The sequence below is a fragment of the Indicator indicator genome, chromosome Z (genome assembly GCF_027791375.1).
Source record: "Indicator indicator isolate 239-I01 chromosome Z, UM_Iind_1.1, whole genome shotgun sequence".
In the NCBI taxonomy this organism is placed as follows: Eukaryota; Metazoa; Chordata; class Aves; order Piciformes; family Indicatoridae; genus Indicator; species Indicator indicator.
The window spans coordinates 2,251,755-2,268,622 of record NC_072053.1 but is presented as its reverse complement, the minus strand read 5'-3'; the positions used below and the strand labels follow the sequence as shown (position 1 = coordinate 2,268,622).

At 39.8% G+C, this 16,868-nt stretch overlaps 1 protein-coding gene across 2 annotated transcripts; it reads right to left on the bottom strand.

Annotated features, from left to right (window-relative positions):
* Nucleotides 1-3,838: 3,838 nt before the first annotated feature.
* Nucleotides 3,839-16,545, bottom strand: CETN3 (centrin 3). Of its 2 annotated transcripts, none has more exons than XM_054397619.1 (5): nucleotides 16,514-16,545; nucleotides 14,067-14,202; nucleotides 11,860-11,974; nucleotides 9,019-9,216; nucleotides 3,839-4,311 (listed from the first exon to the last, which is right to left on the bottom strand). In XM_054397619.1, exons 1-5 carry the CDS (start codon nucleotides 16,528-16,530, stop codon nucleotides 4,196-4,198), a joined length of 582 nt encoding a protein of 193 aa, XP_054253594.1. In that variant the 5' UTR covers nucleotides 16,531-16,545; the 3' UTR covers nucleotides 3,839-4,195. The 2 variants fall into 2 exon arrangements, with proteins under 2 accessions (XP_054253594.1, XP_054253595.1); XM_054397620.1 differs by having other exon boundaries at nucleotides 3,839-4,239; nucleotides 9,025-9,216.
* Nucleotides 16,546-16,868: the final 323 nt, after the last annotated feature.

Here is a 16,868-nt window from a genome sequence, read left to right as displayed (position 1 = left end):
CCACCAGCAGAACAAAGCAAGTATGGTTTTGGAACGCAATAATCTCCCACACAATGAAATGCAGAGAAAAAGCAAAGCCAAACATTGAGGCAAAATCAGCAAACACTACATTGATTTTTTTCTTTCTCTTTTCTTCTGTGCCACTCTCACAGTCTGAGCAACTTATGAGACCTCTCCAGTTCACTGGCCTGGAACACAGCACTAATGCAGTCTGAGACTGTAACCAGTGCTCTCACATCTGCAAAACAAGTTCTATGTACATTCAAAAAAAGTACGTTGCAAAAGCTAGAAATAAAGACTCGATCCAGAAGAGACAAAGTCTGCCTTGCTGGAAGAGTTACAAAGAAAAAGTAAGAAATAATTACCAGTCATCTGATTCTGCTACTTTCTGCTTTGCTAAGAACTCATCTGGAGTACTGCATCTGGCTGTGGAGCTCTCGACACAGGAAGGACATGGACCTGATGGAGTGGGTCCAGATGAGGGCCATGAAAATGATCAGGGATCTGGAGCACCTCTGCTATGAGGACAGGCTGAGGGAGCTGGGGTTGTTCAGCCTGGAGAAGAGAAGCCTCTGGGGAGACCTAACAGTAACCTTCTAGTACCTGAAGGGGGCCTACAAGAAGGCTGCAGAGGGACTGTTTACAAAGGCCTGCAGTGATGGTTTCAAACTAGAGAAGAGCAGATTTAGATTCAATGTCAGGAACAAGTTCTTTACCACAGGGGTGGTGGAACACTGGAAGAGGTTGTCCAGAGAGATGGTTGAGGCCCCATCCTTGAAGATATTTAAGGTCAGGCTTGACAAGGCTGTGAGCAACCTGATCTAGTGAAGGATGTTCCCGTTGACTGCAGGCAGGGTTGGACTAGATGACCTTTGGAGGCCCTTTCCGACCCAAACCATTCTATAATTCCACGATCTACGGAGGAACAGAATGATGAGAACAGTATTTTTAGTGGGGCCTGTTGCAACAAGACAAGGTATAATGGTTTCAAACTACAAGAGGGGAGATTTAGACTAGATGCAAGTAATAAAGTTTTTACACTGAGCGTGGTGAGACACTGGACCAGGCTGCCCAGACAGAGAGGTGGTAGAAGCCCCATCCCTGGAACCATTCCAGGTCAGGTTGGTTGGGATTCTGAGCAACTTGCTGGAATTGCAGACGTCCCTGCTGATTGCAGAGGGTTGCACTAAATGACCTTTAAAGGTCCTTTCCAACCCAAACCATTCCCTAACTCTAAGATTCCCTTAAAAGACACAGCAGAGTATTGGAAAACTGACAGATTCAGTACAAAGTATGATTCTTGGAGAAAAACTTTTTTGATGAGTACTAAGGGACTTTTTAAGCTACCAATTTCACTGCCTGCAGAAAATAAATATGCCCCTGACATAGTTGACATAAGTAAAAAGCAAAGCCAGAAAATACTGAAGTAGACAATTCTCATATTTTTCCTAGAAAATACTTGTTAAGAGCAGTTCATAGGCTCAGTCTCAAAACACTGAATCTTTTCCCCTCAATATTTAACTCCCAAACAACACTGCTAAGATTGCAAAATACTGATTTGAAATCGGGGTTTTTTTTTGGTTCCATTTTGTGGTGGTTTTTGGGGGTTGTTTTTTTCTTAATCAGTTTCATTTTTTATATGTTGTATTTTGCTATTGGGTTCTAAAGCATTTTACTTGACTTGTGTATGAGTTTGCTGTGTTTATTCCTAAGCAAGATTTTCTTTTGCACAATAGAATCCCTCTACTCTTTCCCAATTCCCCCTTCCCAATTATTATATTGAAATTCACATAATGATGTCTCTGCTAACATAGCAGAATTTTTCTCCACAGAAATTCCCATCTCCATCCAGCAAATATTTCATGCTGTTTACTTTTTGAGCAAGAACCTGCTTATAAAACACACCTCAAAGTCTTACACAAACTTTGAGCCAGTAACCAAACACTAAGACAACTTCAATTTCCTGGCAAATACCAATTACTCTTTCAAATTTCTTATTAATTTTATCCCTACCTTTTTTCCCCCATTATATTTGCATAACTAATTTCGGAAAGAAAAAAAAAAAATCAAAATCTCACCAGTAAGAACATCCCTTCCCAGCAATGGCTGTTAATTTCTCTCTGAATGTGAGTGATGAGGTTCAACAAGAATAAGTGTAGAGTCCTGCACCTGGGAAGGACCAATGCCAGGCACCAGAACAGATTAGGGGCTGACCTGCTGAAATGCAGCTCCATGGAGAAGGACCTTGAAGTCCTGGTAGACAGTAAGTTATTCATGGGACAGCAGTACACTCCAGTTATCAAGGCCAGTAGTATCCTGGTGTAAGTGAAGAAGACTGTGGCCAGCACGTCAAGGGACGTGCTCTCTCCCCTCTATTTTGTCCTGCTGAGACCATATCTGGAGTACTGTGTCCAGTTCTGGGCTTCCCAGATCAAGAGGTACAAACATATACTAAAGAGTGTCCAACAGAGACTAGAAGGATGAAGGGACTGGAACATCTATTTGATGAGGAAAGGCTGAGAGACCTGGGGCTGTTTAGTCTGTAGAAGACTGAGAGGGGATCTTATCAATATTTATAAATATCTGAAGACTGGGTGTGAAGAAGGGGCCAGTCTCTATTCGCTGTTGTTCTGTGACAGGACAAGGGGCAGCACACAAACTGGAACACAGGAAGTTCCACCTCAAAATAAGGAAATACTTCTTTAACTGTAAGTATTACAGAGCACTGGAACAGTCTGCTCAGAGTATGGTGTCTCCTGCAGAGACTTTCAAGACCCATCTGGACACATTCCTGTGTGGCCTCCCCCACATAATCCTGCTTTAGCAGAGGGGTTGGACTTGGCGATCTTCAGAGGTCCCTTCTAGCCCCTACCATTCTACCATTCTACAATCCAGCAAAACAGTCCTGGCTGATGGTTACATACCCAACTGGGGCTCTACACAATGTGTCTGTAACACTTATCAGTTACACAGAGCCACTGCCAGTCATTTTGAATTGCTCTAACTTTCTCTATGAATGGAGTTGTATTGGTGGCTTAATGGAGAGCAAAGTCTTTAACACATGAGAATTGTACAATACATACTCCAAAAGTAATAGGAAAAATCTATTAACTTTCATGTATTCAATAAATTCCAAGATTGATTGTTTGTACAGGGCAAACTTGTTCGTAACCTCAGGGTCCCTGACAGTTAAAATGCAGCTCTTAATTGACAATGAAGGTGCACACAAGATTAACCAAGAGTTAGAGTTATATATATATATATATATATATATATATATATATATATATAAAAAGAGAGAGAGAGAAATATATATTAAAGGAGAGCAAAATTTAAAGAAACTGCAATTAAAATACAGGAAATCTGGAAAATCAATCCACAAGAACTCTTCTGGATGACAGCTGGCAAACTAGAAATACACCTGGTCTCTTCAGCTACTTGAAAAGTTCACTCCCTGTGATGCTCTTCTTCTAACTAGATAGTGCAGAAAGAGCATCTACTCATGACAGTTGTCATTGTCTCCACAGTTATCAGAGATCTGGATACTGAAGAGCTGCTGGCTGACACATGAATGATTTAAGCACATCTTTGAGAATTTATCACCATGCACAGTTGCCTGCCCTTTGTTATTAATACAGAGCTAATAAACTGCATCTTTGAGGATGTGACTCCTTGCTCAGTTAATGTTACTGTTCACCTAGAACAGCAGAAGTACATACCTATTAAAAAGAGAAATTCCCTGAAGGCTTCCAGTTCAGATTAAACTACAAAGAAATAAGACTTTCAAGTAGCAATAGTAAACAACATTTTATTAAAGTGAAGTTTGTTAAACCTTATGTATCAAAACTAAGGCCACAGCTAATGCTAACACAAAGCTGACCTCAAAAGGTTCTTACAGTATGATACAGTTTATAAATCTTATACAAAGCTATTTTACAAATGAGTACTCAAACATTCTGAAATGCAGCCTTACTTACTTGTTCTAATACCATCTAGCAATTATTCTAGTGATAATATTTAATGATACAAAGTACTGACTATCAGTGCATATAACCTGTCTGCATTTTGGTCCTCTAGGGAAAGTAATTCTCTGCATCACTCCAGCTACAGAAATGAATGGAAGTACAAAACATTGCAATGGAAGCTGTCAATGATTCCTCCATTTTGTGCTGAGTTCATTTCTTGTCTTCTAATGCTAAATATCTCCAGTCATAATTGCAATAAACTCTTCTTGATTGACTGTAGAAAAAAAAGAGAGAAACCATGAGACAAACAGCAAACATCCATAAACCACAAGAATACAATGCTTATCTGTACTACACTTAAAGATTTCCCATTTATTTAGTATTTGTCGTGTTTGGCTCACTTTTAATCAGGGTTTACAAGTTTGGATTTGTTGCTTCTCAAACAACAGACTTTTCAATTTTTTTCTTTCATGTAGAAAGAAAAGTCAGAATGTAATTATGCACAATACATAAGCCAGAACCCAGCTCACATGTAACATTCATATTTCTAAGTATGAAAGTAAAAACATGCTAAAAGTCATGTGACACTTTACAATTATGATTTTTAAAAGATAAGGCCAGGCTGGATGTGGCTCTGAGCAACCTGATCTAGTGTGAGGTGCCCCTGCCCATGGCAGGGGGGTTGGAACCAGATGATCCTTAAGGTCCCTTCCAACCCTAACAATTCTATGATTTATAAAAATGGTAGATAAAATATTATGTGCTTCTCAAGCAACAATACTGCAGTTCTAATAAAATCCAGTTTTATTCTTAAAATCATGGTGCAGACATTCTCATCCAAAATATGCCCCCAGCCCAAACCATTCTATTCCTCTCAAAACTGTAACACTTGCCAAAGACAAAAATGAATGTTAAGAACATTTACTAATGATTCCATAAATTAGCAAGAATTAAAATAAGACTTTTGACAAGCTTTTCCCCATATGAACTTTTTTCATTCTTCAGTTATAATTAATAGAAATTTTACACAAATGCACTTGAAGAAATTAAGTCATAATAATAAATTAATTAGCAGTCATTAATTATTTTGCTGCACTTATACCTAAGCTATTGACCTTACTCATATGTTAAAACAGAGCCACTGTAAAAGAGTTAACCAATCAACATGTTCACTCTGCAAATAATTACTGCACTGGGGAATGATTAGATTAAGTCAGTGTGGCATGGAAAAGACTACACACGTATGAAGAATGTTCCCTGACAATTATCTCCCCAAGCTACTCCTAAAAGAGCACTGCAAAGTAAGAGGTACACTTACAGCTAGAAGAAAATTAAACAAATTCAAGTATGTTAAGGAATATAGAATAAACCTAAATGTGCCCTGTTGTGACACGTCCAAAAATAAGAAACAAGTAGATTCACTCTACCTTAGGGCCCTACACAATGAAATATCAATCATATAGCTACATCACATTACTACTAGTATACATAAGCACTATGTTGTCTGTGTGACTTGAGGAAGCATTTCTACAGCTTTATCACTGTAAGTGGCAAAAATACGAACACCCTCCCTAAAATACTCTCTGGTTTAAAACATCCTTGTTAAAGAATGCTGCAGAGTGGAAACAAAGTGCTTATAATAGCAGAAGAAAATTTGTAACAAACTGCAAAGAAAAGCACAGTTACAATCCTCGGTTAAACCAAGTTAACCACCCTCGAATTTAGGACCTGTTCACAAGTTAAGCTCAAAGAAATCAGGACCAGTCACAGTCTTCCCTAGTGTCAGAGTTCCTCTATTTCCACAGCATAAAGGATCACAAAAGAAAAACAAAAATGTATGACAGGTAATATGAACTATGCAGAGTTAAAATATTATTTCAGTGGAGGTTTTTTCCCCTAATTCTCTGCCAAAATCTGAGACCTAAGACTGGATTATGTTTCCTACAGATGCATCCACATTGAGACTAGAAAACTGGATGAACTGACAGAAAGGGGTTTCTAAAAACAGTCACACTCCAAAACAGAAGTCATTCCTATGAGCAGGAATAAAAAAATAATACTATTTATGATTTTAAGGCAGACAGAAACATGTCAAAAATACTTTCTTCTGCAGAAACTTTTGTACAGCTCAGTAGTTTTACTGGGAACACAAGGGTATCACAACAGACGTTGCAAAACAATACAAGAAAATAAGAGTGTTAAACCACAAGTGGTATTATTCCTGTATTTGAAGTACCAATTAAAAATCCTGCCAACTAGCAGTTTCAGATTATTTTCTTTCTTTCTTTTTTTTTGGGGGGCAGGAAAAGGACGAGAATTAGATGACAGCAAGATTTTGCTGCATGACCCAGATGTTTGAAGCTAAATGGAACAGTGATTCACAGTATAATTTACTTTTTCAGAACGAATCTTTAAAAAGCTAGAAACAGCATCAGTTTGTTTTAAGAACAGAAAACACACAGAACCTTAAGGATAAACATCACCATATACAAACATTATGCTGTCAATCTTCCATATCTGATCTCACGCTTGACTGCTCTAACAAAGAGAAGGAACGGATGAATGAGTAAGAGGAAACTGAGCCACCTACTCTTAGCTGATCAATTTGACTTAAAAAATGTAGCACTAACCCAAAGTAACTATGAAAGAAGCTAACGGTCTACATTCAATTTGCAGTGACCAAATAGCCACATGATACAAGAAAAAACTTGATCCACAATCCTGATGTCTCAATTGGCAGCTCCAGGAGAGCAACACAAAACAAAATGTGCTTGCAGATGACTTTTGACTCACCATGTGAGTGATCCCTGAAATTTAGATATTAAGGTTTCTGGTGTAAGCATAAAGATGTTTTCAAGTTAATAAATAAACCTAAGTTTCAGTGTTCACAAAGATTCAATAAGTGTAGTATCAAACTAGTTTTTTAACTCTTTATCAAGCTAACAAACCCCTCTGTAGGTAACTCCACATGGACCATGTCAATTGCCCAGGACCATTTTTCACAGGATGCTCTTCACCACTCTGAGGTTCAGAAGTATGTTAAATTGTAGAATCATGGAATCATTTCGCTTGGAAAAGACCTTTAAGACCTTGTTCAACATCTTTGTTGGTGCCATGGACAGTGGCATTGAGTGCACCCTCAGCAAGTTTGCTGATGACACCAAGCTGTGTGGTGCAGCAGACAGGCTGGAGGGAAGGGATCCATCCAGAGGGACCTGAACAGGCTGGAGAGGTGAGCACAAGCCAACCTCAGGAGGTTCAAAAAGACCAAGTGCAAGGTCCTGCATCTGGGTCGAGGCAATCCCAAGCACAAATCCAGGCTGGGCAGGGACTGGCTGGAAAGCAGCCCAGAAAGCCAACCAGATCCTGGGCTGCATCAAGAGAAGTGTGGCCAGCAGATCAAGGGAGATGATTCTCCCCCTCTGCTCAGCTCTGGTGAGACCCCACCTGGAGTACTGCATCCAGTTCTGGAGCCTCTGTTACAAGAGGGATCTGGACATGCTGGAAGGTGTCCAGAGGAGGGCCACCAGGATGAGCAGAGGGCTGGAGCACCTCTCCTGTGAGGACAGACTGAAAGAGTTGGGGCTGTTCAGTCTGGAGAAAAGAAGGCTCTGAGGCGACCTTATTGTGGCTTTCTGGTATCTGAAGGGGGCTACAAGAAAGCTGGGGAGGGACTTTTTAGGATATCAGGGAGTGATAGGACTAGGGGGAATGGAATAAAGCTGGAAGTGGGGAGATTCAGGCTGGATGTGAGGAAGAAGCTCTTCCCCATGAGAGTGGTGAGAGCCTGGAATGGGTTGTCCAGGGAGGTGTTTGCAGCCAGGCTGGATGAGGCTCTGGCCAGCCTGATGTAGTGTGAGGTGTCCCTGCCCATGGCAGGGGAGTTGGAACTGGATGATCCTTGTGGTCCCTTCCAACCCTGACTGAGTCTATGATTCTAAGATCAAGTCCAACCATTACCTAATTCTATCAAGTCTGGTGTGAAAAATTTCCCTCAGCACATCTCTGCCTCTTTTATACACCTCCAGGGATGAGAACTCCACCACTTCTCTGGGGAGCCTGTTCCAAGGCTTGATGACCCTTTCAGTGAAGACGTTTCTTTTAATACCCAACCTAAATCTCCCCTGGTGCAACTTAAAGCCATTTCCTCTTGTGCTGTTGCTAGTTATTTGGGAGAAGAGACCAACACCCACCTCATTCCAACCTCCTTTCAGGCAGGTGTAGAGAGCAGTAAAATCTCTCCTCAGCCTCCTCTTCTCCAGTCTAAACAATCCCACCTCCCTCAGATGCTCCAGAACCCTCACCAGCTAAGAAGTCATGCTCCACCACCAAAATGTTCTTGTAGTGAGAGCCCCAAAACTGAACACACTACTCAAAATGTACCAGTGGCAAGTACAGGAGACAATTGCTTCCCTGGCCCTGCTGGTCACACTACTCCTGATAGGACACATGATGCTTCTTGGGCACCGAGGCACACGCTGGCTCATGTTTAGCCTGCTGTGGATCAACACCCCCAAGTCTTTCTCTGACAGGCAGCTTTCCAACCACTTTGAAGATCCATCCAAACTGATCCTGCGTAGACCCAGGATACACCCAGCATGATTCAGGAGCTTAATACTCCATATCTGCCTATCACAACCACTGAAATCACAACCTGATATATCACCACTTAGAAACACTGACTTGGTGATCAAGTTTTTCTTGACAATTTAGTCCTGTTACTGATTTATAAGGAAATAAAAATGTAATGTAGGTACATGGAATCTCCCAAGTACCAGTTCACCAACTTCCACCTTTAACTACACTTTCAACAATCTGCTTGTTAGACAATGGTTAAGTAAGAGTTAGTGGTGAACCAGCTTGAGAAACCAACTTGATTTTTTGAACCCAACATGTGTTTGCAGGACTGCTAGCTGCCAAAACCAACCATTTCTATTATTTGTAAGCTATATTAAGTTTAAGCTGAAGGTTATTTAGAAGAAAAACAAAGAGGACATTGTAACAACAAAGGGAAGAATTTAAGAACAGATTATTTGGGGTTTTGTTTGTTAACACATACTTTCTCCATCTCCATCCTTATCAAATTCTTCGATCATAGCCCGTAGTTCTTCATCAGACATATTTTCACCCAATTCTCTAGCAACCCGGCGCAGGTTTCTCAGACTTATTTTGCCAGAGTCATCATCATCAAATAACTTGAATGCCTTGAGTATTTCTTCTTGTGGGTCTCTATCCAATATCCAGTCTGTCACTGTAAGAGGAATACTTAAGTTAGAATACTCTGAAAGGTAAATTGAGAATGACCTTAAGCAGACTGATGGCATTATGAAGGACATACACTTCTGATTTGACTCAGCCTTTCATTTTTTTATTTCAATTCATCATGCACATTTTTTGGGCTGCTTTCTGATCTCTCTCATTTCTCTTCTCCCAAAATGAGCTTGTCTTTGGGAAACACCTGTTGCAGTGGAAAGCTGCAGGGCAATTTAGAAACAGTCATGCCTGCAACACACTCTTCAATAGGAATTAAGAGTATAGACGTGCCTCCTCTGTTTCAAACTTACCTTTCAGAATAAACATCAGTTCTGACAGATGAATATATGTGATTTTTTTTGTTTGTTTTTTAATATTTTCTGATAAGAAAGAATTTTGACTTGGAGAGAAGACTAAAATGCTAAGTAATAAAAACCCCACTCACATAGAACCTCTTTTAGATACAAAATCCACACTATCAAAAATAGCCCCGATACCCTAAGCCCTGGGGTTATAAAAATTGCTGTAAACTGCATGATGTTAATTCCGAAAGGATTCATCAGTCTTTATCATTCCTTTTATCACAACTATTTGTCAGTTTTGGTAACAGAAATGACAAACTTGTCACATAAAATATTTTCCAGATAATTATTTCAGACCAACCAACCATAATGTATCTTCAAATCTCTGTACCTGCTGGTCTTGTATTACAGGGCTTGGTATTTATGACTTTCATCGAGCCATTAAAAACACATCAACCTCTTTTGTGCAAAGGGAACACTCAACATCTGCTGCTGTCTGCAGATGGAATGCCTGCTCTGCCTTAGCAAACCTGACAAGGAAAAATTAGATTCAAGCTCATATAAGCTCACTGCAACAAGGAAGTTCATATGTCTACATAAATCCCTCAGATTTATATTAAATTTAAATATTTTCACTTAAAACAACTAGGATGCAAGGCAGTATTACATCATTTGGAAAACAATGTTCTTTTGTGACAAAAAGAATATTTAGCTGAAGAACAATAGAACACTAGGTCTCTAAACAGCACAGATAACTGTACCCAACAAGACAAAAATGTAATTGCATCTTCATACATTTCAGATGGAGCATTTCTACATTCAAAGCCATAAATGTCATTAAATTATGAAAAAAATATGGCTTAAGCATTGCCTAGCTACATTGGGTAGCTCTTCACAAGTAAAGCTTCTCTAAATTCTTCTCTCTAATCCCCTGACCATTCTTTCAGAATTCGTATCATGTTTAACTCTGTGCTAAGGTCACATTCCATCAAAACAGCACTCAACTGATTGAAGTGTTGGGACTGGTCTGATCACCTTCCATATATGTATTGTGTTTTCTACAAGAATTTTCCTGGCTGTTCACAGGACTTACTGACTGCCTGTGCAGTTGGCCAGGACAGAACCAGGAAAAAATGAAAAATGACAGGGCTGAACATCAGGAATTAAAAAGTAAATACAGTATATTTAATTATATAATATTATAGCATAATGACATCATCATGCTTATTAAAAGTTACTATTCCTATATTAATTATAGTTATGATTACTCTTAAATACTCTCATTTTTTAAACAAAAAATAAATCAGAACTGATCACATCTACTTCCCTGTGGCTTTATTTTGGGGTCTTTTCTGACATGATTTGCTCTAAGCTGGAAAACAAGGACAGAAATTGTTTTTGTAACTGATAACAAATTATGTCCAATATTAACCTGTTAAATATTAAAATTGGCCATGTTTCAATCAATAACTTGTTTGGCCTCATTAAATAGATTGTTCTTTGTAGCCAAGAGCAACTACATACATACTACACTGAGGTTTTTTCTTTCCTTGTTTTTTTTTTTCCCAGAAATTTTATAGAAATCCAGTACTTTGAACACATGGCCTGGAATAATAAAGATATAAAGCCATACGTGGAGAAATCCCACACAGTTTAATTTTTTTTTTTTTTGGTACACATGAGTTGTATGAAAAAGAATAAATCATGTCTAACTGCCAAAAAAAAAAAAAATCAAAGAAACTTAAACCTTAATCTTCATAAATTCTGCAGACACTCAAAGACATACTTGAAATATGTCAAACTGGACCATACACAACCTTCAGATGAAAGAAACAGCCTAATGAAATTCCACTGTTTTTATCAGGAGATGAAGATCCTTGAAGTACAATATTTAACATCTGCATCACTTTCTCTTATCTTTGTTATATGTATGAAGACTGTATTCAGTTTCCGAGTTTGTTTGTGTATACACTCCTTCCACTGAAGCTCAGTGCCAAATACTTTCTTCTCAGCAGGAAGGGGAATCTTACAAAATCCATGAACAACACAAGACTATGTACATATTAAGTTAGCATTTATTCCACGGTGTAAGTTTGAAAAGGATTAGTTCTCTGTATACTCTGGTTCCTTTTATATTATGGCTACCATTCACCTCTACATATCAAATGCAGTATTCTGAATGCAAAGATTTATTTTCCTCCAATGTTGACCTTTACTAAGAAATAAAATACATCTCTCATTTCTCTTGGTTAATAGTAGAAGTACACAAAGCACTGCTTCCAAGTCGTAGTCACAGCCATACGCTGTATTTCTCCAAAGGTACAAAATCAAAAACTTACCAACTTCATTGAAATCTTCAAAAGTGATCTTGCCTGTCGCTTCTCGGTCATAATCTTTAAGTATTTTCAGTACATCCGTTTTTTTCACATCAAAACCCAAGGCTCTCATTGCCACCTTTTGGAATAAAATGGAAGTGCAACCACACATGAAGATTATTAAAATATAGATTTAGCAGCTTTCTTTTTATTTTCAGTAATTGGCTTCTTGTCTGTATCAGTGGTTTAGCAACAATAATAAATAAAAATAATAAAAGGAAAAAAGATTTGGACATAAAAATCTCCTAAACCTAGTATCAGCAAATGGAACACCAAGTTACAGAGAAAGAGCACTTTCAGGAATTTTGACAGACTGGACCAAATGCTATTTACAACAACATATTTATTTTCCTAACTTTCAAAAGCACTTCAAGTACTGATCCTTTTTCAAAGCTAAAACTGCAAATCATTGTTCAAAATATTATTCTTCATGTGAAGTGTGTTTACAGATTTGCAAGCCCTCTTACTATTTCACAGCTCTTCCAGTGAACAGCATAAACCTTTTTTTTTTTCACTTTTCCATTAGGCCAGGAGTTCATGTTTAGTTTCCTGTTTCAACTGAGATGGCAATTTCTCAGCACACACTACCTTTGACTTCCTCCAAACTGATGAACATACCGAAGTGGAAAACCACAATCCTACTGGATATAGCAATTTAAAAAACAACTATGCTATATGCTGATTTTGAAGAGAAGAGATAGTTCTTTTCCTTATTTCTGTTATTCCATAGTATTATCTTTGGGGCCACAAAATTTAAATGACATCTAAGAAACAACTTTTTTCTCTATCTTGACAACTAGGAATTCAAAGCGTATCATAAGTGGAAAAAGTGCAGTAATAGTCCCAAAACAGTCCTCAGTACCACCCCATTCACTGTGGCTTCTAGTAAAGATAAAATACCTGTGGCTTCTAGTAAAGATAAAATACCTTAACTCTGAAATAAATAAAAGGGGACTGAGGTACTTAATACATTTGTGAAACGGCATTAACTGCTGAGTTAATTGGTAGTGGCTGAATGCAGAGTCAGCAGGTAGGATTCAGTATCAGAGATGGGGAACTACTGGAGAGAATCCAGCAGAGGCTGCACAGATGCTGAGGGGACTGGAGCATCTCTGAGGAAGAAAGGCTAAGAGACCTGGGGCTGTTCAGCCTTAAGAACAGCACAATGAAAGAGGATCTTATCAATGCTGATCAATATCTGAAGGGCAGGGAGCAAGAGGATGGGACCAGAATCCTCACAATGGTTCCAAAAGACAGGACAAGGGGCAGTGGGCACACACTGGAACCCAGGAGGTTCGATCTGAACAAAAGGAAAAACTTTGGTGTGAGGATTCCCAGAGAGTTGGACTTGATGATCTCCTGAGATCCCTTCCAACCCCCACCATGCTGGGATCCCTTCCCAAAAGAATCACACCCAATATGTGACAGAAACACTGGCCTCTCCAAAGCAACTTTTTGTTCTTGATACCGTATAACTAGAATAAAATCCCATAAAGTATTTAAAGACACTTTAATAAATTTCATGTACTATTTCTAGAGAATTCCAGATGGGAGGACTCACTAGGAAAGACTACCATCCTAACCTCTGTTAGCTGATAGCTATAACAGGAGAATCCTCTCTTGGAAGGGCAGCTACTCAGCCTCCCACACAGAGCTAGCAGCATACCTCATTCCCACAATCCATCAGCTCCCCAACAAACAGTGCAAGAGGGTAAGTTCTAGCTTGCAGTCAGCAGTTTTATGTATTTTGTTCACAGCTTTTACCTAATCGTCTGAAACTTGTGGATTTTGTCGACACCAAGTTCTAGATTACACAGTGCCTTGAAACAGAACCAAAGAGCTTTTCAAGAACTTTTCCCACTGCCCAAGATAAACCCTGGGGAACAATCAGACCAATGTCAGGCATAATGCTACAGCAGTCATGTTACTGTGTCAAGTACATAGGGTGGGAAGAAAAGCTCACCCCTACACTAATGCAGCATATACTTCCCCCTCCCCTGCCAAATACCCTCCCTCTTTTAGTCCATCAAGAGGTCTTTAAACACAAAGCATATATTTAAAAGAACTTAAAACCCTCTAAGTGACCTAGAACTCAACATCTTAAAAATTTACTCTGATACAAAATACATATTATAGGCCATAAATTTGTTTAAAGGAACAAAAACTTTTACCTTTAGTTCATGGTAATTTATTGCTTTATCTTTGTCCGTATCAAACAACTCAAAGGCATCTTTAATTTCTTGCTTCTGTTCCTCGGTGAGTTCTCTTCTTTTCTTCTTTTTAGTTTTGTCTACTGAAAGTTCATTCCTATGTAAGAAGAAAATAATTAAGTGCAATTGATTTACAGAAATTTGGTGGGAAAAAATCATTGTCATCATTTTCCACCAGTAAGAAACTCACCAGAATTGCACAGATCATTACCTTCTCTATTCATTCTCTTCCCAGCTTGTCCTCTCAGTTTAAAATAACACTTGAAATAGACAATTCTTTTGTGAAAACTGATTAACACCTCCAGTCCTCCATCCAGTATAAAATCAACAGGTGTTTTGGTTAATAAATTACAACAACAGCAAAAAGAGGGTAGAAAAGCTGCCACTTAAGAAATAATACTTGAGGTTACAAAGTAGACCACCAGTTGAAATGATACAACTCCAGAAAACACTTGTATTTCTGAGCTGTAGCTTAGAAGAATTTTGAGATAGACAGGCTGTGGGAGGCTTAACCAGGGCAGACAACTGAGCTGTCTGGCTACTAAAGTGAACATTAAGTGCCACAAATCGGCTTTGTTGCTAGTATCAGTTCTTAGATAAATAGCATCTGTGGATTTTTCCTTTACAGCACACACACACACACACTGTTCTAAAGGGTTTTTGCTCTCTTTTGACCCATGAGAAAAAAAGACAAGCCCTCCAGATCAGCACATCTTGCTCGAAGACAGTCGTCTTCTCCTCGCCTAATCTAGGAATAAGATTAAATTTTCAGATAACACACAGAAAATAAATGATTCATACACTGGGAACAGTAGAAAAAGACTGGAAAGGATGGAACTGGAGAAAAAAGGGTACATTTTAACAGTGCTTTACTTGCATCAATGACATTAACTACTGTGATTGAGGCAGCAGAACAGAACTTGGTGGGGAAGGACTAAGGAAAGTAGATCCAAGTGCTGTCCTTCACTACTTAGAGGGTCATTACACGGAAGACAGCAACACGTCCCCCTCAGAGGAGCACAGTGAAAGGATGAGACAACTACAAAATGCTACAGGAGAAACTGCAGGTGGACCAAGGGCAAATATTTTCACAGTGTGTTTACAGGATGCCACAGTTGCTCCGGGAGACTGAAGAATCTCCATCATTAGACATTCTTGGAATCCAGATGGAAAAGGTGCTCAGCAACATCATTTAGTTTTCAGTTGGACCTGCTCTGAGCAGAAAGCTGGACTAGATGACTTCCAGAAGTCCTTTCTAACCTAAATTATTGTGTAATTTAGATTATCAGGAAAAGGCTTTTTACACTCGCATGCTGTCACCTACTGAAAACGCATAAAAATTAGTGATGAGAAAACTAATTTTCAAGGACATTTCTTTTCCAAATCTCCTGAAATGAGCAGCTCTTTCTTTTCCTTTGTTATGGATTTGCTATTTTTAATCAAAACCAAAGATTAAACACAGAGCTGGAGTTTATCTTTCAACAACCACCAAAGTTACACCAGTAAAGACTCCAAATACAGAAAAGTGCAATCTGTACAAGCTGGACCTGCCTCAGACCACAGTATCATCAAAGAGTGAGAAGTTCTTAGCAAACCAGTTGGGACAGCATGATTTCACTCAGGCTTTGGATTAGTATAGCTTTTCAAAGGACTGAAATAACTCTGAGCTGGCTATATAATTAGGTTTGGGAGAGCAGTAGCTCAAATCCAGCGAGCCTGTATTTTGTGAGCTGTGACGACAAAATCCATTTAGGAGTCTGAAAGCAGATTAATGACCACCTCTTCTAGAAGGATCTGGCTATTCAAATGTTTATTTTGTGCTTGGCATATTTTTTTTTTTTCAAAAGAGAAAGCATTACTTAAACGTAAGTACTTTAGTGACAATTCTACAACCACCTTTATCATATGAAGAGTGAAAGTTCTCAGACTGGAAAACTACGGAGCACATACTCGACCTACACGTATTAATCACGTGCGAAGACAACGATTTGCCAGGTACAGAATTCACAAGTCTCTTTAGACAGCAGTTAATGGATTAGAATTAAAAACAACGCTGAACTCCACAGCCTATCAACACTCATTAAAAGTTTTTTTCGAGTTGTATTACTTTAGACAACACAGAAGTGACCCTTTCAAAGCCAGACGCGACAGGCTCTTCCCTCCCTCGGTGAACAGACGGCTGCCTGCCCCGATCCGAAGGGATCAGACATAAGTGGCTGGAGCCAGTGGATGAACTTCACTGGCACAGCCAGCGCCCTGGCCCCATAAATGTCCGACTCACGCCGCTTCCCACCGACATATCCCCGAAGGGACAGCGAGGCCCTGAGGGCCCGATAGGGCCAGCCTCCAGCGCAGCCACCCGCCACGCTCTAGGACCCCTTAAGGAAACCACCCAGGCTCGTACCGACCTCAAGGCTAAGCTCATGCTGCCGCCGCCCCCGAGGCGAGCCACGCCGGGCCGGGCTGGGCCTGACGGGGCCGAACCGACCAAATAACGCCACCTGTTTCCCTGCTCACGGGCCCGCCGCTGCCCCTTCCCCTTGGAAACGTGGCACGATGCCGGCGCCCACCAACCACCGCCGTCTTTGCTACGCCACCTCCGTCTGATTGCGGCGCTGGAGGCAATCTTCCCGCCTCCTAGCACTAGAGGCTCGCTTATTGGGTGATGGTTTGCCACTCAAGAGAGAGGGGCGGGGAGTTGGTGCAAGCGGCCGTTACCCAGAATGCAGCGCGGCTAGGGCAGAGGTGAGAGGGTGAAGGTGG